General features: G+C 47.7%; 1 protein-coding gene across 3 annotated transcripts in view; it reads left to right on the top strand.

Moving 5' to 3' along the window:
• Positions 1-408: 408 nt before the first annotated feature.
• LOC119393315 (uncharacterized) overlaps positions 409-26,266 on the top strand; it is a 41,405-nt gene continuing 15,547 nt past the window's right edge. Inside the window, exon 1 of one of the 3 annotated variants that reach the window (XM_049416205.1) lies at positions 409-649. In XM_049416205.1, coding sequence (XP_049272162.1) covers positions 568-649 — 82 coding nt within the window. In that variant the 5' untranslated portion in view covers positions 409-567. Of the gene's footprint in view, positions 650-11,950; positions 12,174-21,893; positions 21,913-26,266 lie in introns of those variants that run through there. The other 2 variants (XM_049416204.1, XM_049416207.1) reach the window with 2 other exon arrangements.

Below are 26,266 nucleotides of genomic sequence, written 5' to 3' on the forward strand. Positions count from 1 at the left end.
AGCAGTAACGAACATCCCAACAAGCAGGGTCATTCCCCGAACAACCGCTTTCGCGTTCACTCCGCCGGCGAGCGTCGTGCGGCAAGGAACTACTCCGAGCGAGCGCCGGGAAAAACCCGCCAGCACGGGCTAGCAGAGGACTGGCAGCCGCCGCGCGGCCCCGGAGCAGCCCAGCGGTTCAGCCCTCCGAGCTTTTCCTCTCCCCTCATCGCTGCAGGCTCTCGCCGCGCAGTACATCAGAAACAGCTGAACTGCCTGGCACTCTTGCTGCTTTTGCAGTGAGATCGCGGCCGCTTTAGTACAAAGCGCAAGGCAGCTGCTCTCGGAGTGTTGGTACGGTGACCGACGCGCGCGGAGCCGGAGAGCGCGTGCACCGAGCGTGTGTTTTGGTTTCGACGTCGTCGTCTTCCTGGAGTTCTCGGTGACTGCGTGGCGGCGCCTGGGAACGTTCTCGTCTGGTCGCCGCCGGACTGCTGCTTCCGAGGACTCGAGTCGACTGTGTACCTGTTGAAAGTCTCCTAGCTCTGCGTCGGGCCGCGGTCGCGGCCTCTGTCAATCGGCCACCCGATGCCAGGATCAGCGTGCACCCGCGTCCGCGTCAGGATGTTCCCCATCCACAATACCAGCCTGTCCCAGCCTCGCATCACCCGTGAGTGACTCGTTCTCTAATGCGACACTTGGCAGCAGCTAGCTCTTAACCCAAGACCTGGGACCAACAGTGATAGCCGCTATAGTAACTTACGCGCCTGAATATTACTTTTGAGTTCCTTGCTCAGCAGAGCCCTCAAGATGTTCTCCTAGAGTTATCCACTTTTTTTTAGAATACTTTCCAATTGTTAGAGCTGCTTAACCTCACCGTGACTTTCTGTCTATTTTACTAGCCCCATATTTAATTTGCATTCCTACTTACACACTGAAACTGCACATTGAAATTACACATTGAAACTGAGAAACTGCGCCCACGTGCTCGTGTTGTGTCTTCTGGCCTTCCGCAAGTGCCTTACGCTGCGAAAAGTCTTCCAACCCACGATCGACATATACCAACTAGCCGAAAGGAGTGATTCACATTCAAAATAGCATTTCAGGCGTATATTCTATGCGCCAACGTAGCCGACCATCACCGTTCTCCGACAATTTTGCTTAATTAAGCGTATTGCACTATCACTACAGAAAGTGATAGCTGCTTTCTCGATCGTTTTCCCCAACGTGTTGGGTACAACTGGTTTCCGATTAAGGAAGAGAAACAGCGATCTGCATATATCATAATATAAGCCCTATTCTGCAGTATGGCTTCACTATGGGCGATCTTTATATAATTTCAGCTAAGCCTTTAGTTATCGAATCGTCTCTTGATCAGTAGTTTCGTTAGTTATACAGAATAAATGCATAAATGTCGGTCGGCTTTGCAATGCCGGATTTATAATGCTAAGCATGATTCGAAATATGAAATGCTGGTCAAAGACAGGAACGCCTCAACGAATCACACCAATGTTTACTTCCGGTTTAAATCTATTACAAAGCCCCGTGCGCTGTTCATGTGCGATGTAGCGCAATGCGAATGCGGCCGGCAGCAGATTCTGCTTCACACTGGACGCGCTAAGTGCATGAAGTACATGAAAAGAGTTCGTGCTACGTGCCGAGGTGACCCTATCGTTCTGAACACGTTAAACAACTAACCCCCTTGAACAACGGGTCGTGCTATCGTTAGCCACGTCTTTTATGCTGGTGACGCCCATTTGGATTCGCGCCACCAAACGAAGGATGAATTCATTTACTTGGCTTGCCATTCGGGCCACTTTCCTGCATTTCGGTTTGGGCGTTTCGCTCTGTAAGTCGTTGCAAATTGAAAACAATCAAGTGTCACCAGACCAGAGTTTTTCCCTTTTCTTTTGTTCTGCTTTATATCACAGTGGTAATAAGAATTTTTATAGAGTTCGTGGGAAGACATTACAGGTAAACATGTCAAAGAAGCAAACTCCACTTAATAGGGGTGAATTAGATCCGTGCTTCGAATTTCCAAATTGCGCGAAATAAGTGCAGGGCACTGCACTAGTATTTTCATGTCGCGGTTTTGGGACGTTAAACCCCAAGAATTATTATTATGCACTGGTATTTCGTCTTAGTGCGTTGACCAATCCCCCACATACGCGCAGTCAATGTGTCACATAATCAGACAGACAATTTCTTTTCGTTTAGTGGAAACCACAGTGCAATGCCTCAAGTTGTGCAGCTTCATGTACGAATATTTTTATGAATAAATTCGCTTGAGCTTCGCCTTCAAGAGTAGAACGCGATAGCGTAATCGGGCCCCGGGCGCATCGCCTTCTCAATTGCTAGCCTAGCTTCGGTTCTCAGAGCATGCCTCAACCGTGCCGTAAGAAAACGAACGATTGTGCGCGTAACATTGGTCGTTTCAAACCATCCTAGGGTGCCTACTGCAAGTACAGTTACGCAGTGCCCACTACGCCATGATTCTCCCTTTTGCGAATCAGCGAAGGGCCCACGGGTCCGTAAGGCAAGACGCGAACCTACGCAGCTGATCACTTTGTTGATACTTTTGCTGCTGATGATGATTAAGTATGTCTGAGCGCTTTGTAATGGGTGGGCCTTTAAAACACCCACTCGTTGCGCAATTCACATGTTTTGACGCCTGATTCTATGCTTTAGCCACGCAATATTACATACGTTAACGAGACTCCTTCCACCACATGACGTTCATATAGTGTTTTTTTTCGGGAAGTTTCAAGCAATATCGTGGCTCTGTGGTATAGCACACATGCTTGCCGCGCAGGCAGCCTGGGTTCGATTCTTACTCGAACCGAAGATTTCTATTACTTATTTTATTTGCATCTTTCTCGATTTTTCGGTCACGGACAAGATTGTGATTTTTCGCTCACAAGCAACGCCACCGACGCCGACACCGGAATTTCTGCGAAACATTAACGCTATCGCGTTAATACTAAAGCATGAAATAAGAAAGAAAGGCCACGGCGTATACACACACGTGTGCGTCCTTCTCTGTGCGTTTGAGTATTTGAATATTTTACATTCTATTTATGGTTGCACCTAGAACTGTATCTGTGTGTCTGTGCACAGTCCTGTATTCCAGCAGGTCGCGACAAGTTCGCAAAATCAGTTGCAGCTGTTACAGAAAAAATATTGTTGCACGCGCGCTGTTGTTTTCCAGGTTTTGTTGAATTGTGCGCAAGGTCGCGGAATAAATTGGCTAAAAATAAGAAGATGCGCACGTGAGAACGCTTGTGAGGCCATGTGTGCGATAGTGTTATTTTTCTTTTTCTTATGTCCCGCAACACCTGCGGGAAGTCGCGACGACATAGCGCTAAGTTTATGCTGTAAACGCTGCAGTACAGCAGCTCTAAACGAATCGCATCGTTTCAAAGAGTGCGAGATTACTTCGAAAAGGGTATCGGTTCAACCGCTTCTTATACTAACTATTAGTGACGACAGAAAAAGGAAAATAAAAAATATAGAAGCTTCCTGTTGTTTGCGCCGCTCCTCGTACAGCGGTGCCACCACTGGAAAGTGATCGTTCTTCCTCTTGCTAAAATCGGTACTATATTTAACTTATCATTTTAAGCGAAGCTCTTATAATTCACAGATTTCGGTGGCGGCGCCGGCGAGCGAGAAATTAGGCCCTCGAAGGTGGGCCGGCTACGTGCGTATTCGTATACGCCTTTCTTTCAGTATAATTGATTCTCTCTCGATCGTCGGCTTGTCGGTGATCACCCGTTTCTGATATATTAATCTGATCTTTTATCGAGGCGACTTGTCGTTCCACGTTGACACATTTCATTGTTGCCTGGATATGAGCGCATGACCGTCGTTGTTGCCTGTAGCAAATGAAGTGTTGCGCGGCTAAGCACGTGGATGAAGGTCCGATTCCGACAGGAAGGAAACAGAAGGGAGCATTGAGCAATGAGAAAGAGAGAGAGAAAGAAAGAAAGAAAGAAAGAAAGAAAGAAAGAAAGAAAGAAAGAAAGAAAGAAAGAAAGAAAGAAAGAAAGAAAGAAAGAAGTCAGGCGTGTCAAGCTTCGCTTGCCACCAGTTTTCCCAATACGGCAAGGGATCCTGATTTTTTTTTTCTTTTCTTTCGTAATTTATATAAGAAGCCACAATACGTAGCCGGCGTTCAGAGTGAATAAATGTTTTTATTCGTAAACAACCAGAACTGGCTTCATTCCGTCGGGCTCTTGTGCCGCTTTGTTTTGCGAGCCCACGAGCACTTGCGCAACAGCCCGAGGAAGAAAAATACTGGCGGGAATATTTCTTCACTGGGCGAAAGTCCTGCCCTGCCTTAAATGATCTTTCCATGAGCCAGTCACCACGCGCGTTTGAGAAATCTCCCGTATATCAATAAACAACAACAAAAAAGTATGTGCGCTATTTAATGATACCCTTCATTGCCGATGACTCCTTCCCGCAACCCCCCCCCCCCCCCCCCGCCCAGTATTGCACCGTGTCCTCTCTCACCAGCCGACCTTGCCTATCCTGACCCTCCGTCAGAATACTCTCCCTGCCAAGGATCGTCACGAAGAAACTCGGTCTCAAGGCCCCGACGCCGCCGCATTGCTTTCGTCACTTCGGCCTGTTGCCTTCCATTTTGCGCTTTTATGCACTCATCGCGCCTAGACTGCCCGAAGCTACCGTAGCTGCTCTAATATAGGCCGGCCTACGTAACAAGCCTACGCGAAATGAATGTGTGTAGATACACATAAGTCATTTTGCCTGCACACAAAAGGGACAAAGGGGCTGTATCATCGAGCTTGATGTTACGACTCCTCGTATCGTAAGGAACGAAGCTATGAAGGTGGCGTTGACGACCGAACGTAAATTTTGTGCTTCTTGAGGAAGACTGATCTTTTGCGAACGCCTTCGCGAATTCACCGCGCCTTTCTTTCCTTCCTTCCTTCCTCTTCTCTCTCTGTCGTATTTTTCTACTCCCTTTTTCCTCCCCACAGGGTATGCAGACAGAAACGCGGCTATCTGGGTACGATCCATGCCTTCTACCAACCACAATTTTCACTTGCATTGTGGTTCTCAGACGGTGTACGGTGTTCGCAGCATGCTGTGGAAGCACCTCATCCTTGAACCCGAGCCGACCCGATTGTTTCATATTCGTTTCGTATTCGAGGAATATGTGTCAGCCTACATTCGAGAAACTGCGGTATCTGTCTCAGAATTCGTGCAGCCTCAGCACCACACAAACACGACGGGGATCCCTTACGGCGCTCGAGACCCAATTCGAATGACCGTGACAGCTATACACGACGGTGAGAAAAAAAAATAATAATAAACGCGCCGGCAGGAGTTTCGTAGCCGTCGCAACCGCGCTGTGAGAAAACTGAACGCGCCACTATCGCCGACCCGTTTTCTTCTCGAGTCGTACATACGATTGCGGTCTAGCCTGCTGCAATACGCTGGCTTGCCGACGCCAGCAACCCGCTGCGAGCGGGTATAACAGCCTACGGGGTCAGGGACTGGAGCGCCACCACCAAGGCCCTCAGAAAGTCCAGCCACAGCCGAGCAGTGCGTGTGGCGCTGTGCATATGTCTAGAAGAGTGTGTACATCCGGAAAAACCAGTAGTTGACCGGTGGAATCGGAAGACGTTGTCTGGATGTGCAGAACACTGTGCACGTGCCTCTGCAGAAGCGAGGGTGAAAAGCAAACTGCACCAAGCAAGGGCTTCTAGGGGATCGAGTAGCCGCCAAGACGTCTACAGCAAGACGCCCCGTGGATGTCCGAGAATTGTTCACTAGTGCGCGACAAATCAAACGGACTACCGATGCTCTTCGGAATGTGTTTCGAAGGCGAAGCTTTCGCTTTGAAAATACCGGGATACGCGCAATGGAAAGAACCCAGCACCATCGCGGATGGCTACCAGGTGCGGCTCCGGTGACCATGACGAGAAGACGAATTGAGAAACCACGGTGTATGTCTTCCCACGCGTGTATGCGTAAGTTCACACGAGTTCCATCCTAACGTAGGTGCAAATCTGGTTTAATTATTCTACATTGACGTAACCGTCTTTGAAATAAGACGCGGAAAGAAAGGGTGACGTAACAACTTCATTGAAGTAGATGTGGTAACCGGAACAAGTAATCATGAGTACTGTAAGCATAATGAACCACCTTTGTATGCCTATCAGTATGCTGTGTGATTTCGCTGTATCTCTCCTTGCACACGACTCAGGAAAAAAAAAACAGTTTTAGTATTATTTTTGTAATTTATCGACAAGTCAGTTACGACAGCCCGTTGTTCTATGCGGAAATTAGGCGCTTCCGAAATACTTTGCAATCATTATTATTTTTTTTAGACTTCGAAAGTTAAGTTTCTGGACAATGATTCAGCGCAGTGTATGCAGGGGATGGTTCACGGATGGTTAAAGTAGGGCGTCAATTGTAGTACATCACCGGACTTATTGGCATCTAGTACGAGCCCCGTATCCTTGAGGAAGACTTGAGGAAGCTGCTAGTGTACATTCGAGTGCGTCCTCCAGACCACTAACCCTTACAACTACTACATACCACTGTCACTTAGCGTTCAATGGTCCCAGTGCCTCAGCATCCGGGTTTTTTTCATGCGATTTCCCAACTAGTTCCCCAAGTCTCCAGATATTGTGGGGAGATTGCGTTCACTGTTTCGTGAAATTTATAGGCGCATAGAGGGCTCAGACGAACAGCAACGCGATGTTAGTATTGTAGTTGGATAATTGTATAAAATAGTAGATGGCACGCCTTCGAATGTCTTTACTCACTGTATCCATGCCCCTACTAGCGTTAGTAAATCTCCCCACATACGTTTTGCTTCAATGTATGAGCCCTATGCCTTTCTGTAGGTTCATTTGATTCCAAGCAGTGGCCTCGTAAAAAAAAAAATTCATACAGCTTCGCTTTCAGATAATCTTTTCAGAGACGTTAAGTTTTACGTGTAGGTATAGACGTACATTCAGTTCTGCTCTAATTGCTAAATATTAACTGCGACTATAAAAAAAATTAAGTGCCCGGCTATTATCGATATTTTCTGGCTTCGATGGAATATGAAACAATGACGCACCAGAACAAGAGATGTACTTAAAATATGATTTCATTCTTTCTGAATTCCTCGTTTTACCAGACTTATATTATTCTTGCCCTTTCAAGTTTCGTTAGTTATTGTTCTACCCCTTTAGAGCGCCATCCTTCCCGGTGTCGAGTTTCTCGTACGACACTTCGTGCTTCCACGCGATGGAAGAATGTGTTGGAAGAAACGGGCAAGTGTGTCTTTTCGAGCGCCTCTAGCACAAACTACGGTACGGTATGTCCATGTTGAACGCAGGTGGAAAAGTTCGTCCAGCGTGTTTTCACGGTTGTTTTGGGCGAATCAGTATAAGCACATTTTCTAATATTCTTGTGTGTGTATTTACTTTGAGAACATTAACGAAAAATAAAAAAAAATGGTATGGTTGCACATTCACCTCAGCCGCATTCTTGCATCTCTATTTGTTCGAAATCTGAGTAAAATATACACGACGATGCCGAATTTCGTAATAGGTGGGCGCAGGGTTCTCCATTAGGGGAAGACAAGCTAAAGCCGCTAACAATAAGCTTTCGTTCTGTACTGCCTCTAAACGCCGCCATCCCCGCGAACTTCCGCGCTTACGTACAGCCGTAACTGCCAGTTACTTCTGCGTCTTGGGAATCACGTTCCCTGTCGACAACTTCCATAGATGTCGCTCTTATGTATAGGTGCTGATTTGAGAAACACACTGGAGCAGATCAGGTGGAACCAGCGATGACACTTTCATCGGCGTTACTCCAAAATCTGAGTGCATTGACAGGGAACCCATCGCCTTAGTGGGGCTTCGTGCTCTAACGTTAAAACTTCCAACGTCCTGATGTCGAACGGCCTCCCCGACGGTGACCTCGATACGGTTGCTGCTTACGGAGCTGAGGCGATGCACGTTTAAGTGAAAGAAGAGCTTGAATGGCTCATCTATTTTCTTTCATTCTCGCTCTCTCTCACTCTCTTTTTTTTAGCTGCTCTTTCGTGTTATTTACACACCTCAAACTTTGTGAAAATGTGCAGTAGCGCTGCAGTGAAGCTCACTGAGAATGAGCAAAAGTGATAAGTGTATACCTCTCGAGGAAAGGCAAACGGAACGTTCGATAGCGGCGCGTCTCAACCTTTTGTCTTAGCATTTGAGAGAAAACTATGGCGTTATCGCTCAGCTTCCACCGACGGCTCGAGATTACGGGGACGTCAGCGAGCCACCGAAAACCGCTAAGTGCACTCGGGACGTCACAAAGAAAGGAAGGGGGGGGGGTGCGTCTCGAAATCTCTGGACTGAGAAGCTATCGGTGCCTGCAATGAGAGACGCTTTTGAGCTCAAGTGTGCACATGCTCAAAGCGTGTTGTTAAATGGGGCGTGTAACATGCGCTGCCGACGCATCTGCGGTCCCGGAGGCGTGTCTCACACCGTCCCGTACAGCTGTGTCCCATTGTGTGAGGACAGTTCCTTCATTCCTTTCGTAATCACCTTTACGTGCGTCACTGCGGGCTAGAAATTCAGCGGTACATAGTGCGAAATGCACTCTCAGGCGATCGAACCACTTGGGGGCGAACGCGAGCGCAATTGTGCAGTGACGGATTTAGTGTCGATACTGACGTCAGTTCATATCGCCGAGGCCAAATAAGTGGTGCAATGTAATAGAACAATAAAGAAAAAGAAGAACGCGGGAGCAAGGCCTCTTCGAGAGGGATATCGATAAATGAACGAAAGAGGTGTGAATGTGCTCCGATGGAGAATACGAGGTTGCGACTTACAATGGTGGGCAGAAAGTCACAGCCCCAGAAGTCATAACAAGAACTAACTGATGCTTTTTTTTTACACTTCACGCCGTTTACGTTCGTGCAACTTTCATTTCCGATGCCCGAGCATAGCAGCTGGGCGATAGCAACAGGCAGGGAAATTAATCATTATGTACTCGTGGCGTAATTTTCGTCGAAATATCATCGGCATAGAGCACAATACAAAGCATTGGACAGATTTAGTTGAGCGTCCGCAACAACGTACGGACGCAGCCTTCCATAGAAAATGGCTGGCAGGCTGCGTCCGTACGTTGTTGCGGACGCCCAACTAAATCTGTCTATTAACGTCAGGCTAGCCGACACTAACGTGAAGTACAACAGAAAGACAAGTAACGGTAGCCGAGAGGCTGTTGCGTCACGACGCTGCAGAGCTCGAGGTGTCGGGTTCGATCCTATAGTCACGGCTTCCGCATTTCACTGAAGGTAACGCGCCAAAGCCTGCTAGCGTATATAGATCTAGACGCGCTTTAAATATACGCATACGGTCAAAGTTAATGCGAAGTTGTCCACAAGCGGCGTGCCTCATAATTAAATCGCGGTTTGGGAACGCAACAGCGCTCAATTCAGCACAGCTAACGTGGTTCTCTTTTATAACGTTCGTGGTTTTTCTTCTTTTGGCAACCGAAATCTCCGCCAGGTTAGATCTCTTATCACTGTTTCGATCTCGTATACAGGTATACGCTTATCGGACTGATGAAACGAGATAGTTATAGCTCTACGTCGCGTTGTGCGCTCTGCACCCCAGTCCATTGGGGCGGGAAGACTCCCATTCAAGAATGGTCAGTTCACTAACGATATTTTTGGATAACGATTGGCTTTTGGATGCACGATTGAACGCGCCGCGACATGTAACACACGATCACGCGTTGGAATTATTGTTGACGAGTGTATGGCTGTCTGCAGTGAGCAAATTTCACATCAAGATGACAAGTCATTTATCACCACTTGCGTCGCTTTGATCAAGTCGTCGCTTTGCTCGCATGTCTTAATGTCTTAAATATGTCTTAATAAAATTGCCACAACGCCACTTGCTGTGTATCGTCTCGATCTTTCGGGTCGTTATCCTTTTAGCCATAAGCTGAACCCAAACGCCGCAACACGCCTTCAATGCAAGCGGCCATCAGACGACATAAATTTTCCAACATTCGAAGGCCCGTTTTATTATTCCCACTCGAGAAGGGCCGCAGCAGCAAGAACACTCGACGCAGATGTTTTATCTATCGGTCATTCATTGACTGCGAAGGGTATCTGCTGAAAAGATGGTATCGCTTTTCTTTCCAGGGTTATCGGTGAGTTACATCGACAGGTCCGCTTACGTTTTGAGAATTCGCAGGGGTCGAGGTTTTTATTACTTTCGCCTTCAAGTAGACTTGAAACAAAGTGTATAGAGAATGCGGAGAAAATTAATGCTAATACTAATCGGCTTTGAGGCCATATTTTTTTAGATATTAAATGAAGATGATTGTGAGAACCCACTTCATCGGGCGCTCCCTGTCGGTAATCGGGCAGCCTCGTTATACAAGCTGATCACTTATTACTCACGAATTTGCGTGGTGCTGTGGCATTGTAATTAGAATCCACTCAATCAAGTGTGTGGCTTCGTAAACGTTTTTTTCTGCCACGGCCGCGCTTGATGGAACGTTACTTTTAAAAGTAGCATTCCATCCAGCGCGGCCGTAGCGCCGGTAGTTGCTTGACAGCGCGGCAAACAAAACAATCGCAAAAAGACAATAATTTTAGATGAATATTAAAGGTATTTGATGTCAAATAAGTATGTTTTTTTTTCCTAAACACTTGGCGACCATGGCAGACCAGGGCTTAGATAAAACGTCGTATTTCAAGGTGCGTATCTATTTGAAAAATAAGGCGATGTCCGTAGGTCTTGCCTGACCAAAAGCATGTTCTATCTAGCTGTCAAATCTATCAGAGGGCTTCATAATTTTGGCTCATCATGCATGGGTCGCTTAGCTATAGGAGCCGAGGTGTCCTGGTGCAGCACTGTCGTCTTGGCCGCCGCCCGGACAACAGCCGAACAATCGAAACGAGACTCTGGTGCATGATGTGGCTCCGCGTAGAAAACATCAACAGACTCGTATTAATTACAGCACGAAGTTCGTGGGACTGCAAAATGAGGATCATGTGATGTCAGACGACTTTCGCAACTGGTTAATTATTTCACAAGCGGCGGATCGCAAGAGACGTCTTCACCGACCTGCGTTTTACCTTTGCCTATTACTGTGCGCATCTCCTGGTCATGAGCGCTCCATGGCGTATAAATTGTTACAGTTTATTTATACCTTATTTCTTATATTTAAAAGGAACAAGGAAACTGTTGTTTCCAAAGTGCGGTTGCCATTTTTCTGCAGCACCACGTTGTTTATCGCGCCACATCGATAAGAACAGAGCCTCCTCCGTTTGTGTGTGCTTCCCGCGCGAAAAAAAAAAAATTGGTGTCGGCAGCAGCTTATCCCTTATCTCCAGCCAAATGCGAGCCTAGAAACAATCGATAATTGCACCGACCGCACCTTCCGCTCTCCCCAGAACAAGCATGTGTGGACGTCCCCCACCACCGTCGTATGCGACGCAAGACAGAAAGAAGCCCGATTTCCTATCACCACAGACGTCACACAATGTTGCAGCGCGGTTGAGATTGTTAGGAAAGTACGGTGGCACTTCAGCCGATCGGTGAACTGCACAGAAGCTGACTGTGTGCGGAGTTGGGACAGTGCAGGAAGGACATAGATGATTATCGGTGCTCCGTGTACAAGTGCCGAATTCGGGGGCCACTACGACCGCATTGGCTACTGGGAACTGCTGCTACGCCGTTTGACGTGACGGAGTGACGCTGAAAGACATTAGTGACGTGACATTGCAAGACATTACGCTGTCTCAGGTTGTGGGACGTTGGATATCAGAGCCAGCCTCGTCAATCCCCCGAGTGGCAAAGTTTGTTGCGTGGACCTTTGACAAGACGATCTCGTTCAATATTGGGATCGCTTGACCAGGATTCAGTTGATTCGGAGCTTTGAAGCACGATGTTCGCGTGACGACGTTCTCACTCAAGTGACGTTTCGCCCTTCTCGAGGAGATTGCAAGATGCAGATGGGATCGAGTCGTGCGCGCAAAATCAGCGCTGGTTCCGTCCCGTGCGTGGTGTGTCGGCACGCGAGCTTTGATACGGTAGTGGGTCCACGCTACAGCGGCTGCATCGGCAGGCGACCTTCCAAGGCCAACCTCATGCAAAGCCGGTTGCAGCGCAATGCTAACGGCCTGCTGCGTCTGACAGGCTACCGCAAACGGCGAGGTAAGATGACCGCCTCAGATATAAGCACGCACATTTTGCCTTTCTATCTACTGGTGATGGTGACAAAGGCCTTCACGTGTCACTTTACGCTGACTTCATAATAATTGCTGGAGTTTTAGGTGCCAAAACAACGATTAGGTTTAAGGTACGCCGTAGTGGAAAGCTCCGGAAATTTTGACCACTTGCGGGTTTATTTAACGTGCACATAAGTACACGGGCCTCCAGCATTTTCGCCTCCGTCGAAAATGCGACCGCCGCAGCCGGGATCGAACCCGCAACTTACAGGTCAGCAGCCGAGACTTTACGCTGACTTCGACCCATAACAATAATAACTGAGAATATGGAATTATAGATTTTTCTAACCGTGTCTTAGTGGACAAGTCAACAAGCCTACAAACATAACGCAAGTGAGGCATGTATTTTTGGTGACGTTAAGGCTCTTGGATGCGCTGTTTCTAAAGATCCCTAATAACGAAGCTGGACATGTAAATCTGGGTTTCCTAAGCTATCATCAGCATCTTCTAGCTGCTATGCAAGTAATATGTACAACTTGAGTAGATTTGCAGACTGTCCGGGAAAAGGCCACGTGACAACAGCACGTGATCAGCAATATCCCGAATAAGCAAACCAAACAATTCCAAATTGTCTTCGCTTGTCGTGCAAGCCTCTCGACGAAGTATTTGTCAGTTGAGTGAACTCTTCCGCTATGTTTCCAGGATAGCCAACACAGTAATGTGCACCTTCACTCTTCATTACCATTTCCATTTACTTCTCCATATATTTCCATTGAAACTTCCATTGCTTCCTCAGGTGATCGCAGCATGTTTGACTTGAAGAGGCGCCATCTGCTCCCAATCACTGAACATCTCGGCATCGCCACGAAACAATGGGATGCTCGGCTAACGGACGTGTTTTTGTCTCGTTAACTTCCGATGGAACGCGTGCCGATAGCGATAGCAAATAGCTGGACAAAGGGCGAATTGCAATTTACGATCACTCCGGATCGCCTCGGTTCTTCCGTAACACCTGCCAAAAACCTATTGTGTCTGTCGACATCCAAAGCACAACAACAGCAAGAAAGGAGCCTCAGCGGTAGCTCGTGTCTGGCACAGCTTCCGAGTGACGTCAGGCCTGTTTACCGCCTCCCTCGTCCTTTCGCTGGGCCCTCTATCGGCCGCTACGCGACGCCGCTGAGCGTGCGGCGTGAACGTTTGACCTTTGCGGTATGACAGTATGCTCCCCGCATCGTATACCATGTCGCAACTCGATCGGAAGATGCGAAATCGTAGAGATGTTATCAGTGAGATATTGATGACGGATTTTCGACGACTGATCGGCTGATGTGATTCGGGGTCAGGGGCGTAGCCAGCAATTTTTTTCGGGGGGGGGGGGAGGGGGGGTTCAACCATACTTTATGTATGTTCGTGCGTGCGTTTGTATGTGTGCGTGCCTACATACGCAAGCAAAACTGAAAAATTTGGGGGGGGGGGTTGAACCCCCCAACCCCCCCCCCCCCTTGGCTACGCCCCTGTTCGGGGTCGTTCGCAAATCTTCCCAATAAGTGCAAGCAAGTGGGAAAAATGTCATTGGCCCGTAAAGGTCACCATGTCGCCGATGTATTTGGACAATGTAGAAGAATCTCAATGGAGGCGAAAGCGTTTTGAGATGGCGTTTTAAGACTTTAGGGAACGCGGTGTTTACTATTGATGTCAAGGGCTACGCGCTACAAACTATTGCCGCTAAGATGACAGCCTCCGCGTGGCTTCAAGTCAAGTCAAGTGAATTTCATTCAGTTTAACAAAGGTCAATTTTATTCAATTTTAACGATGGGGATGTCCTCAAACCTGTTGTTTCAATGACGATACACTTTACGGGTTCGTGTTCATTCACGTGTCTGGGTGCGCGTCTGCGTTAAGGATATCCACGTCTTCAAAGAATCGACTTGGCGGTAGCAGACAACATTTAGCTTGCATCAGATTACTACCTCGACCTCAGGGGCGTAGCCAGAAATTTTTTTCGGGGGGGGTTCAACCATACATTATGTATGTTCGTGCGTGCGTTTGTATGTGTGCATGTATATATATGCAAGCAAAATTCAAAAATTTCGGGGGGGGTTTGAGCCCCCCCAACCCCCCCCCCCCCTTGGCTACGCCCCTGCTCGACCTGTACAATCATGGTTTTTCAACTTCCAATGTTCCCCTGCCACCGATACTCAACATAACAGTGCAAATCCCGAACATCTCTGGTTTTCCTTACAAACGATAGCTACACGTCCATGCAGTCTACTTTTCTTTTCTTCCGAACTCTGTGTATATATGCACTCATCACTCCGGTGCCATTGCACTCTAGAAAACTTCACTCCCGCTATTCTGGATCACCCTTCCTTCCACACTCCCTAGTTCTAACTGGCGTCTTTCATGAATTTATGAAATACATTGCGACCTCTCTACGATTTCCCACTTATCGCGCACCTGTATGTGTACTATCGGGGAGCCCCACCACGGTGGTCTAGTGGTTATGGCGCTCGACTGCTGACCCGAAGGTCACGGGATCGAATCCCGACCGCGGCGGCTGCATTTTCGATGGAGGCGAAAATGTTTGAGGCCCGTGTACTTAGATTTAGGTGCACGTTAAAGAACCCCAGGTGGTCGAAATTTCCGGAGCCCTCCACTACGGCGTCTCTCATAATCAAATCGTGGTTTTGGGACGTTAAACCCCAGATATTATTATTAGTACTATCGGGGACAAAAGTGCCCAGGTCCCGAGATTTGCGAGAAAACTGTAACCTCGCATACGATTTGAGAGCATAGCCCCTAATTAAACATCCTCAGCCTCTGGTAGTTCTTGCGACGTACCTAGTTATTCATTAGATTACAAGGGTTTTGCATGCATTAACAGAAAAGAAATTCGCCAAATCATTCCCGCATTGATACAGAGCAACTGAAATTCAAGCGAAGAGCTTCCCTTGTTGCAACGGAGCCCGTACACTTCTATCCCCGAGAGTACAGCAAGCTCCAAAATGTTTAGAGACGCAAGAAAAAGCTGAATATTCCCGCTGCTTTGGCAGGAAGCCTTGAATTTAGACTTCCGGTCTGTTCTAAAACACGCTAACAGCATGAAGCGTGCAGTCAGACCGAACACAGTCACAAACTGCTGTGAAATCCAAAACTTTCTCAGACCTAGTGGTCTCTCAACTTTTGACGCCGACTTTACATTATAGTCGCATACGTGAGTGACATTTATACTTTAGCGTTCACGCAAGCGCATGTAGGCTCGCCTCGCCTTGATAAAGGACGCACCACGTGCACGCAGACAATGCACGTACAGGCTGCAGAGGTGCGGGGTCTGGGAGCGGTCGATGCGACGTCTTCTCTGGCGCACGTCTTTGTAGCGCGCGCGCGAGCGTATTATACCTGTACATGAATCACGAGGCTGTTGGCACTGCCAGACATGACAAGCGGACAAGGACGTGGCAAAACGCCCTGATCTCTTGGGGCTCTTGGCAGCGATGTATAAAAGGGGGGCTTCGCGCGCAGCGCCGCGGTTCTGTGCGCTACGCCAACGCTCGCAAATCATCGCTAATTCGAGCTATGTGTTGTGCAGAAAACAAAAATTATAATGGAACCAAGATCGAGAAGCAGGCGCGACAGCTTCTCTTCTTGTGGTAACTTCGTTTGGACCAGTGACGCAAGCACCTGTGTCTCCTATACACAACATGAAGCGTGAGCAATTCTAGATGGCAGTTTACGTGACGCGCCAATTTTTGTTTTCCTCGTAGTTTAAATGCGTTGTCTCCGTTTCTGGACAATTCGCAAAATATTCACGCTGAAAAATCGGCTATTATGTGCAAAGTGCGTTCAAGAAAAAAATTCAAGGAAGATGGCGAGGATATCTTTGTCGCATTTAGCGTGTCAGTTATGCAGAGTGAGCTTGTGTAGCCGTCTGGCGTTTTCTTTTTTTTTTTTAAGACCTTTTGTTAAGTGTGGGATTTGTTGAAGACATGTGGGCATGCAGTAGGGATGCGAACACAACTTTCTGTTTCTCTGTCCTGTTGTTGGTATTTAGTAATGGCGACGCTATAAGGAGTGAGTTAGAAACCGTTTAGCGTGAAGCCGAATTGTTTGGGGCCTGAGCGGTGCATGTGGTCAGTTTGCAGACTTCTGGCACAACAGCTATTTGTTCTGATTTCCTAAAAAGCAAATATCTAAAAGAACTATGCAATAATATCAGCGTTAGTCAGAAAAAAACTCAATAACGAAACACATGAAAGAGGGGGCACACCTTTTCTAAACTCTCAAGGCAAGCTACCCATGACGTCACGGGGTGCAACTCCATGTGGTATTATACCCCTCAATGTAGTTTGTGTGCATCGGGTGCATTCTACACGGTATGCGACGACGTAATTGCGTGACGTCGCAATTACGTCATCATAATTGTATAGTTTCGGAGTGAACTGTGGAAAATGCAAGTGTGGGATTTATTTTCTTCACTAATAGAAACTATTCTTTATAAGCTGACCCCGTGTTTATCTTTAGTGGCACAGCTCGGATCAGCTTTTGACACCTTAAAAGGATGTTTCCTCGCATTTTCACTCTGGCATTTGTGAAGGTTGTGGTTTCACATTTGTTTACAACAGTTGCGCCATGACTGTTGTCTGCAGAGCACTGTTCGACCTTGCAGTGGGATAGCCCCGTAGCTTGGCTGACTTACAGCGTAGTGGACGTTCAGCGACCGCGAACGAAGGTTGCAGCAGCAACAAGCGACGCTTAATTGAAACCCTCGCTTGCCGGACAATGGAGCAATGGCTCGACCGCCTCCTGATGCTGGGCCAAACAGCGCGAGGTGGAACGTGCCATTGTCCTTTCCAGCAGCTGTGTCAGCAGGAAAAGAAAGGCAGTTGGTGGAATAGTCGCTGGAATTTTCTCGCAGGAAAAGTGCAACCCAGCATGGCGGCGAAGCCAACTCGGTGCGCACTGCGCGCATGGTGACAGGCAGCAGTGCCACGTAATGGGTGTACGTTTACGCGAACAATGACAAAGTCGCGTCGAGTCGACTTGTCGGGCCGCTATCGGGTTTAACTGCATAACGAGCGTCGAGGCGAGTCTGGTCAATCCACTTGGGAACTAGCCCGACCCGCTCAGCGACATTTGTGTAGACGTGATCGTATCGGTTTGGGTACACTCTACTTGTGTGAACTCACGAAATCGACTTACTTGAACTCGACCCGCTCGCGTCGAGTTCATGTAAACGAAGCAGTAGTAACGATTCTCGCCAAATGGTCAGTAAACTCGCAAGATGGATCGCCGTGCAAGTTGGTATAGGATATAGCGTCTTCCATCGTCTTGTGCTTCATGTCTTCGCGCTGCAACCAAGTAGGCAAGCCCGTATATGTCAGTAAACTGAGGCGTGAGCGAATCATAGTAACTGTATTGCCAATTTCTCCGTGCCTTTAATAGTAATGTATGGTAGAAAGAAAAAAAAAGGGGGGCAAAGGAAACTATAGAGGATTGTCGATTCCAGAGAAACTATCGTTCATTTTAAACTGATTATTTTAAACTTTCTTTTTCTTGTATATAGTATATTAAGTAAACATTCAGGTTTCGGAAAATAGTTTTCGATCGTGTGCAACGCTGTGAGTAAATGTTAGAGCTCACGTCATCATAATTACGCCGCTTTAGGTCAAACACCATCATGCAACTAATCAATCATGTACTCAATCGAAATAAAATTAATTATTCAACGAATCAGCCTCACTATTCTTAGCTCGAAAAGCTCCTCAGGGCAGTGAAACGATTCCATGAAGTGCAGATACCATCTCTTCGAAGCAGAACAGGAACTCGGGGCAATTCTCGCGCCGCGGTTGCGATCGTACTTTACTAGGATCACGTAACTGCTTGACCCTTCATTTCGAACACGAAATTTTACACACGACGCCAGGTGGGCCCCCTGAATATAATGAAACAATTTCTCCCGGCTTTTAACCGGTCTGCTTCGCTTCTCTCATCCTTCGGCAGCTTTCGTAAAGTTGCTTAGCGAAAGCCTACTTTCAGAGTCCTGTTTGGCCGAAGAATGTGCGTACTGCATTAATTCCAGTACGGCCGGACGGATGCGGACCAAAACAGTGGCAGGCACCGGTTTATCTGCGCTGTATGACGCACTTGACCCTCTAAGCGCGTCATTATTTTTGCTTTGTGCCTTCGCGCCGCGCACCTATGCTTTTCGCATACATACATGAGTAGTGGAGCTTCACTGTGCGGTGGGGCCAAGCTACACGGGAGCGAGAGAAAAATGGGCGACACAATTTATGCGCAGTGTCGGTGAAAAGCAGTCGTTACGGCCGCTTCGATATCATCCCACGCTCTCCCTCCGCTCTTACCCTGCCCACTTCACCATCCAAGGTGCAGTATAGATAGCGCTTGTATACACTAAGTAACGCGCTCGACAGGAGAGAGAGAGAGAGAGAGAGAGAGACGGTAAAGGGAGGGAGGGGGGGGGGGGGAGGCTACAGGCGAATGCGAGCAGTACGTAGTGGGCATCTAGTGGATTTTATTCTTTCCTATTTTTTCTTTCCTTTTGCGATAGCCGTCAGTGCCTTCTCTCGACCTCGCAGCTTGAGCTGCATTCTGTTGAAGAGATAAGCAACTGAGAAGTTAAGCTTGACCTCGGCACCCTCAGCGATTTCAGGGCAAGAAGCCCTCTCGCGAACGTGTTTTTTATTCTTTTTTACGAGGCGCGGACCGCCGCTAGAGCAAAACCGTGCACTAACGCTTATCTATGTGGAAGATAATGAGTTCTTTTTCTTGTTGAAGCCGGGGGGCAATAGGAAGGGGAGGGGGTGCAGAAAAGTGCCCGCCGGAGGTAGGATAAGCGGTGGTACGCCGTGACTGTTGATGCAGCGAAGAAAAAGAAGCATTGTGTGCAGAGTGGAAAGAACGAAGCTGGAGTAAAGGCCGCAAAAAAGAGAAAGGAGATGAAGAATGCGATGTTATTTCGTCATGAGCTCATGTTTTCGTGTCTCTTTAGAGCCTAATTGTCATGACGCGGCCCTCAGTTTCGTGATGTGGCAATGGCAGGTTAGGGTGGCCACCACCGGCTGTTTCTTACCGCTGTTCAGCAAGAGCGTTCCTGTCACGAAGTCATATCTCGCACAATGCGGACGTCCGAGTCGGTGTGTAAAGCAGGTCGTTATGGTATGTTATCGTTGATACTAAGTGGTACACAAAAACAAAGAAAAAAGAAGAAGACGCGAATGAAAGAAAAGTAGCTGTTGCGTCGTCGTGGGCTTTCCTGTGCACCCATTGTTTAACTGTTCTATCACTATAGCTTGATGAAGATCACTGCTCACATTGAGGCACACGTGTGTCTCGCTAACGACAGCCTTGGCGCTCTGAAGGACCTGACGACTTCTTGTGATAATGCTGGACATTAAGCATGTCAGGCGGCCTTGCCGTGGATAAAGCTCATCGTTGCTTGCAGGTGCAACAGGACACATATGTTGCGAGTATTACTGGCTGCCTCACACGTGGCTGCAAACGCTAAATGTATACCATGACTGTCAACGAAGGAAGGCTAATAAGACTGGCGGGCCCGTTTTTTGTAAGACAAGCAAATGAGTCCAAGGAAGGCATAGGAGGCGTTATTTATAGTTTTAAATTCAGGTGTAGCAAATATTAGATGCGGGAAATGAATGTGGACGAAGAAACAACTTGCCGCTGGCGGGGACCGAACCCACAACCTCCGCATTACGCGTGCGACGCAGTATACCAGTTTTGCTACGACTGGCGCCGTTCCTCCATCCGCCTTCTTGCATATTTAAGTATGGAATCTCTTATGGCCGTCTCTTATGTTTAGGAGGTAGCGTTTACTCAGTGCAGCAATAAATGGCAGGAGGAGGTCGTGGGTTCGATTTGCCAACGAGGGTCTTATAGCTTCATTCTCTTAGCGCTCGGCTTCGCGCAAGTGATGCCAGCTGGCCTTCGTATATACGTGTGTGCCCTTTTGGATCCTGTCACGGTCATGGATCCAGTCCCTTACATTTTCGCTACTTGTGCACGTTACGACGCTCTCGATCTGGCATAGCGGTTGCGACAGGAAGTGAATGCATCGCACAAGCCCTCCGTCCCTCGCTATCATTTGCCAACGAGCGCGATTGAGGTCGAGAGCAAATATAGTGCGGCTGTTTGACTGGCCTTTATGTAGAGAGACGATGAGACCAGGCGTGAAAACCTGAGCGGCGCCTTTTAGTCTTATCTGTGTGTATCACAGCCGCGAACGTTGCATCTATAGTTTCCCGCCATTGCTTCGCCGAATTCGCCACGCCCTTTGCATCACCTGCTCCCCCGTCCCCCTCCCTCACCCCGTCACCTCCCCGCTGCGGTTGGTATATTACGATGGAAGTTTCCCGAAGTCTTACCGGCACAACAACTCCTTCAGCCAGTTACGACAAAAGGATGTAAGACCTTCTCTGCATCATCATTCGCGTACGTCTCCACGCCTTTACCTCATCCATCTTTTCTTCCATTTAATCTCACTGTCACTAAACGACGATATCTCAGACTCGTCAAACATGGGTTGCAGCGCGCGAGGTGCGGACTGAAGTAATCGGAATGCGGGAGTTATGGCAAAACTAAAGGCGATTTGCATTTCAATGTCATCTAACAGCCTTATGGAAAACCAAGAAACAGGATTGCGCATTGAAAGCTGCTAACAATAATTGTTGGGGTTTTACGTCCCAAAACCCCGATACGATTGTGAGGGACGCCATAGTGGAGGGCTCCGGAAATTTCGACCATCTGGCGTTCTTTAACGTGCACCTAAAGCACACGGGCCTCTAGCATTTTGCCTCCACCGAAATACGGTCGTCGCGGCCGGGATTGGATCCCGCGACCTTCGGGCCAGCAGTCGAGCACCATAACCACTAGACCACCGTTGCGGGTGCATAGAAGGCTGCTGAAATAAGGCATCTAGATGGCAGTTCAGCCACTAACTTCCATGTTACAATCAGTTGTCTGCACTAGGGCATACCTTAATTGGCAGCGTCAGTGGACAGTGTACAGTCACATCTCGCGCTCGACCCGACATAACGCCTATAGCGGAAGCACGTCGCGTTAGGAATAGACATAACAAGACCAGCGCTTGTGGTCGGAAGCTGCGGCGGTGGAAGTTTCTTTTTGCCGATCCTCCTTCAGCATGTAACGGCGGTGACGCGCGTCATTTCGCTGGTGTGACGTGGCATTAGCACACAATGACGCCCACTGCGCCGCCCCGCTGGTTGCGCGGGGAAGCGCACCGCTGAACAAACACTAATCTATGCGGTGCGCGAACGTCGCATGTATACCTCGCACAGCACCTCTCTCGCGCAGCTCACTCACTCCAAGACGTTGTCGATACATGCGACGTTGAAGTGCCGGTGGCTTTGCTCGCGAGAATTGTTGCAAGCGAACGTCGTTCGCGCCACGCTGGCGGGATTTTGTGACAAGTGTTTTTCCACAGTGCGCCGCGCGAGCCACGCATTTGCAGCGTCCGCTCCACTGTCTAGCATAACCTCCGGTTGTTCGCTCGTTTGTTTGTATTTTGCGTGTGTCCCGCTGTGTAATGTAGCGTGACACGGCGTCTGCCGAGAGGATGACTTTCCTGCCACCGTAGTGACGCCGTGCGGTTGACACCACTTTTTTTCTGCTGCACGTACACGCATGTCGGCTGGAAGCCGAGCGCTTCGCAACTGCAGTCTCGTAGCCAGGTATGTATGTCCCATGCATTAAGTGTATAGTGCGAGTTGCTCTCTCATTAGGATGGCAAGTTGGTAGCGATCCGATGTAAAGCGGGCGCGCGTAAAAATGAAGGCTTAAAAGAGATAACGCGTGAGTTGTGCGGCAAGTATGCGCGGCGGCTTCCTCGTTGCTCTTCTGATTTTGATGTGGCGCACGTACCGCGTCTTCTTTTACGTCTCCCATTTCTCTTGGCGCTGTAATACAATACTGCGCTGTATTTGCTGGTTACAATGCGACGTTTTCCACTCTGCCCCACTAGTCACACCTCCCGGATAATTGGTCTTCTGGCAGAAGGCAAATGCATCTGCCAGAAGAGATCACATAATGACCCAGTGTCCATTGAACTATTTCCTGCTATGCGCCGATTTCATAGCACCCATAACTTCGGCTAAGCCTCTGCTGCCTCTCGACTATCACCGGTTGCCCCTCCTAAGCATTCCGCTCTGTGCCCCGCCTGAATGTTCTCGCGGTCGCTAAGACGTAACCTTGGGAGGGCTGAATTGGTGCCCAGCGACATGAACACACGCTATTCAAACACCACGCATAGTATCGTATTGCTACTCAATTTCTATGTTTCTTATATGAGCCCGTTGTGGCTTACTACGGTGAATCCCTCCTGCCTTGATTATGCTCGGAATTGCGCGTGCTGCAAGATTTATTTATTTGTCTAAATTCAACGGATCCTGTCTCCACGGACTTTCAAATATAGATGCACAACTTGCCTGTATATAAGCGTGTACATAATGTACTTTATTATGCCGAAGTACCTTGTGTGTCATATATATATGGAGTGACAAACTGCGAGGTGAATGAAAAGCTTCCGTCTGGAGCCAACATTTCAGTCACTGTATTGACCACTCGAAGTGAAAGTTTAGATTAGGGTTTGCGTTAACCAGCAACCCAGTAGTCGAATTTCGATTGTTATCACCAACTCATATGAAATTTGAAGTATGAAATACAGAAAGAGCAAACAATTTCCGTAACCGAAATCATGCATTGTGGTATAAAGCACACAGCACACTGGTTCGCGATATCGTGCTTAGCAATATATATTGAAAAACAACCTCCATAGTTTGTGTGCCTTCTGCAACGGCGTGCGTTCAACACAACGTAACTTTTCTTCTTGTGCGTATATTTGTGCTTGTTAAATCAGTACTGGAGGTGGTTGCTACACTGCGGCATGATTTAAAGACGTAAAAGCAAACACTAGACGGCTATCCCCGAGGTCTCTTTAAGAGTTTCTCGTGACGACTACTCATGACGAGTGTTAGCTTTTCAAAACAACAGCTATCTTGGTGCGTAAAGTGTTTTGTAACGCCTTATCACTCCATTGTCGGACCATTCTATCGGTCAGCCCTTTGCGTCGGCGCTAAGGCAACACACTTTCAGACTTATTACGTTCGGCCGGTGGCGCGAGCTCTCCGCTGTGTGGCTCTTGAATGACGCCCTTGACTGTTATTTTTTTTTATATATGAGTCTCCTACCAGAACACAATGTAAGTTTCGTAGCTATACATTGGGAGTTACAGTGCACCGGCTAGGAAATTATTCACCGGTATAATTCGTTTGTTAGGTCATTGTTACAGGGCATGAGAGAAACCGAAATGTCGCGTTGCCATGCTGCCAGGAGGTGAGCTGCACTGGATCAACAAACGGCACTCTATCTATCTATCTATCTATCTATCTATCTATCTATCTATCTATCTATCTATCTATCTATCTATCTATCTATCTATCTATCTATCTATCTATCTATCTATCTATCTATCTATCTATCTATCTATCTATCTATCTATCTATCTATCTATCTATCTATCTATCTATCTATCTATCTATCTATCTATCTATCTATCTATCTATCTGTCTGTCTATCTGTCTGTCTGTCTGTCTGTCTGTCTGTCTGTCTGTCTATCTATCTATCTATCTATCTATCTATCTATCTATCTATCTATCTATCTATCTATCTATCTATCTATCTATCTATCTATCTATTTATCTATCTATCTATCTATCTATCTATCTATCTATCTATCTATCTATCTATCTATCTATCTATCTATCTATCTATCCGACCGTCCGGCCGGCCGTCCGTCCTTATTTACTTGTTCGTTTGTTTGTTCATTTGTTTGTTTGTTCTTACGTTCGTGCCGCTCGAAACATGGCCTGCTTACCATAACCACATACACATCACGTTCAGCTTTACTTTCCCCTAATATATATTATAAGACATCTTTCATGTGGTTGTTCCGGTGCACTTCTCCGCAGCACCGTTACAAAATTGTGAGATGAAGCATTCAAGTTGCGGTTTGAGAATAAAAGGGCTGCACCAGTGACAGTCACTGTTCGCTGTGTCAAACCGGATTCGTCTTGTAATAAAGCCGATCTAAGACCATTGTAGCGTGGTCAGAGCGCAGGTTGAGGGCAACACTGGATCCACAACTGCCTCGGACGCCGTCACACAATCGTGGGCGAGCTTTGGTCCCGGTAGCTTTTATTTATCATCTCCATTACCAGCTATCTTATCATTGAACGCGGCTATTCAATTATTGTTTGCCTTCGAGGAGGCAAAACAGGATGGGCCATGCACACTGCCGCCATGGGTGACCAAGAGCGATGCACGCACACACAAGAAATACCTGACGCCAAAACCTCTTGTAAACGTGCTCTGCAAATAGCTGTAAAAAGTACACGGAGCTTCAGACTGGTTCCGTGTGCCGTTAAGCCATTTAGGAACGACCGCAGTCGCGTTTAAGTTTGCAAAACACGACTCATTATCACAGATAATCAACCCAAGTTTATGTCGCTATAACAGCTCCAATAATGCAGACCAAATGCTTGACTATGAGTCTGCCTCAAACATGGCATTTTACACCAGGTATGCATAAGAAGCCTCACTAAAGCAAAATCAAATGAATCCAACACAAATCATGCCGTTGGAATTTATGTTGTCTGGAAAACCGGGATTTATGTTGTCTTGCAACCCAGGAAATTTATGTTGTCCGGTAACCAGGGAAACACACGTAGAGCTGCGCTAAATTTTTGCGTTACGGAGTACTGTAATCGTCGGTAATTTTCTTTTCTTGTTTTTGATATGCAAAGTGCATCCAACCACATGTCTGATATCAAGCGTGCCAAGGCCAGGCTTCATATCAGCTACCATTTTTAGTTGGAAGGTATCAATGTACTTTTCGGTCTTCGTGAAGTTATCGACCCATCGCAGACTTGTTATGCGTTGTGGCTCACAACTTCTACAGATATTTCTCCTGCGTAGTGATGCACCCGACTTCCGGATAAGGCGCAACGGTCAATCGGGTGTGACGATAATTGATCATTGCTGTGCAGCACACGTACCATTCAAATGCCTTTTCGCAAGCACCTTGCCTGATAAAACTTCGGAAAATGTTACCTTTGTGCATCGAACGAGGCAGCAAGTTTATGTGTATCTATAGGCAATGCTTCGATGATCGACGCGTTATATTTCTATTTGCGCTGAATAATAAATGTTGATCAAGCTGTCAGTACAACGGTTCTGTGGTCTTTGAAGCAGCCTGACTTTCTCTCTCTCTTTCTCTCTCTCTCTTACGTATAAAATCTGTTTTGACTGCAGAAGATGTAATGCCCACACGCAAGTTAACCTAAAGATAAACCCTTGGCGAAAAACAACGGAAGGAGGAACAAAATAAATTTGAACGCTTTCGAATCAGCACTTCTGGAATCTCATGCCTCTAGGGCTCGCCCACGTTGACAGGAGCTAAACGCAGTGTGCCGTTATTTATTTTTATCAATCTAGCTGCGAAGAATGAATTAGTTGAACTCCTTCCGGTTTCTGGGCACTTGTGACGCGCGTACGCTATGAAAATACGAGGGCCGCTTACGTCACCACGGCAAGCGTTTATCGCGCAGCGCAAGCAAGCAAGCTCCGCGTAAGAGCGTTGTATGGTTCTTACGCCGGAACAATGCAGTCTTTGCTCCTTTCTTTTTTCCGCTTGTTTGTAAGCTTTTTCGTTCGCTGTGCCGTCGTTTCGGGTCACCGACGCGGAGGGGAGTCGTTACGCAAGCGATCTCGGGACGAGCTCGCTCAAAACTGGCTGTTATATTAACACAGCTCGGGCGCGACGACACGCCGTCGCGTCAGCGTCGGATCTCCCGACGCCAGCAGCTCGCTTATCAAGTCGGCTCCTTGACGTCGGCGCCTCCAGCTTCCCTCGAATAGACGTCGTTCCGTTGGCTACGTGCGTTCCCACGTGCGCTGGTGTGGTTGCGAACACTGCATATATACACCGTAGTGCGACGTAACCTGTCGCAAGCAGGCATATCCCATACC

Source organism: Rhipicephalus sanguineus, chromosome 5 (assembly GCF_013339695.2).
Source record: "Rhipicephalus sanguineus isolate Rsan-2018 chromosome 5, BIME_Rsan_1.4, whole genome shotgun sequence".
NCBI lineage: Eukaryota > Metazoa > Arthropoda > Arachnida > Ixodida > Ixodidae > Rhipicephalus > Rhipicephalus sanguineus.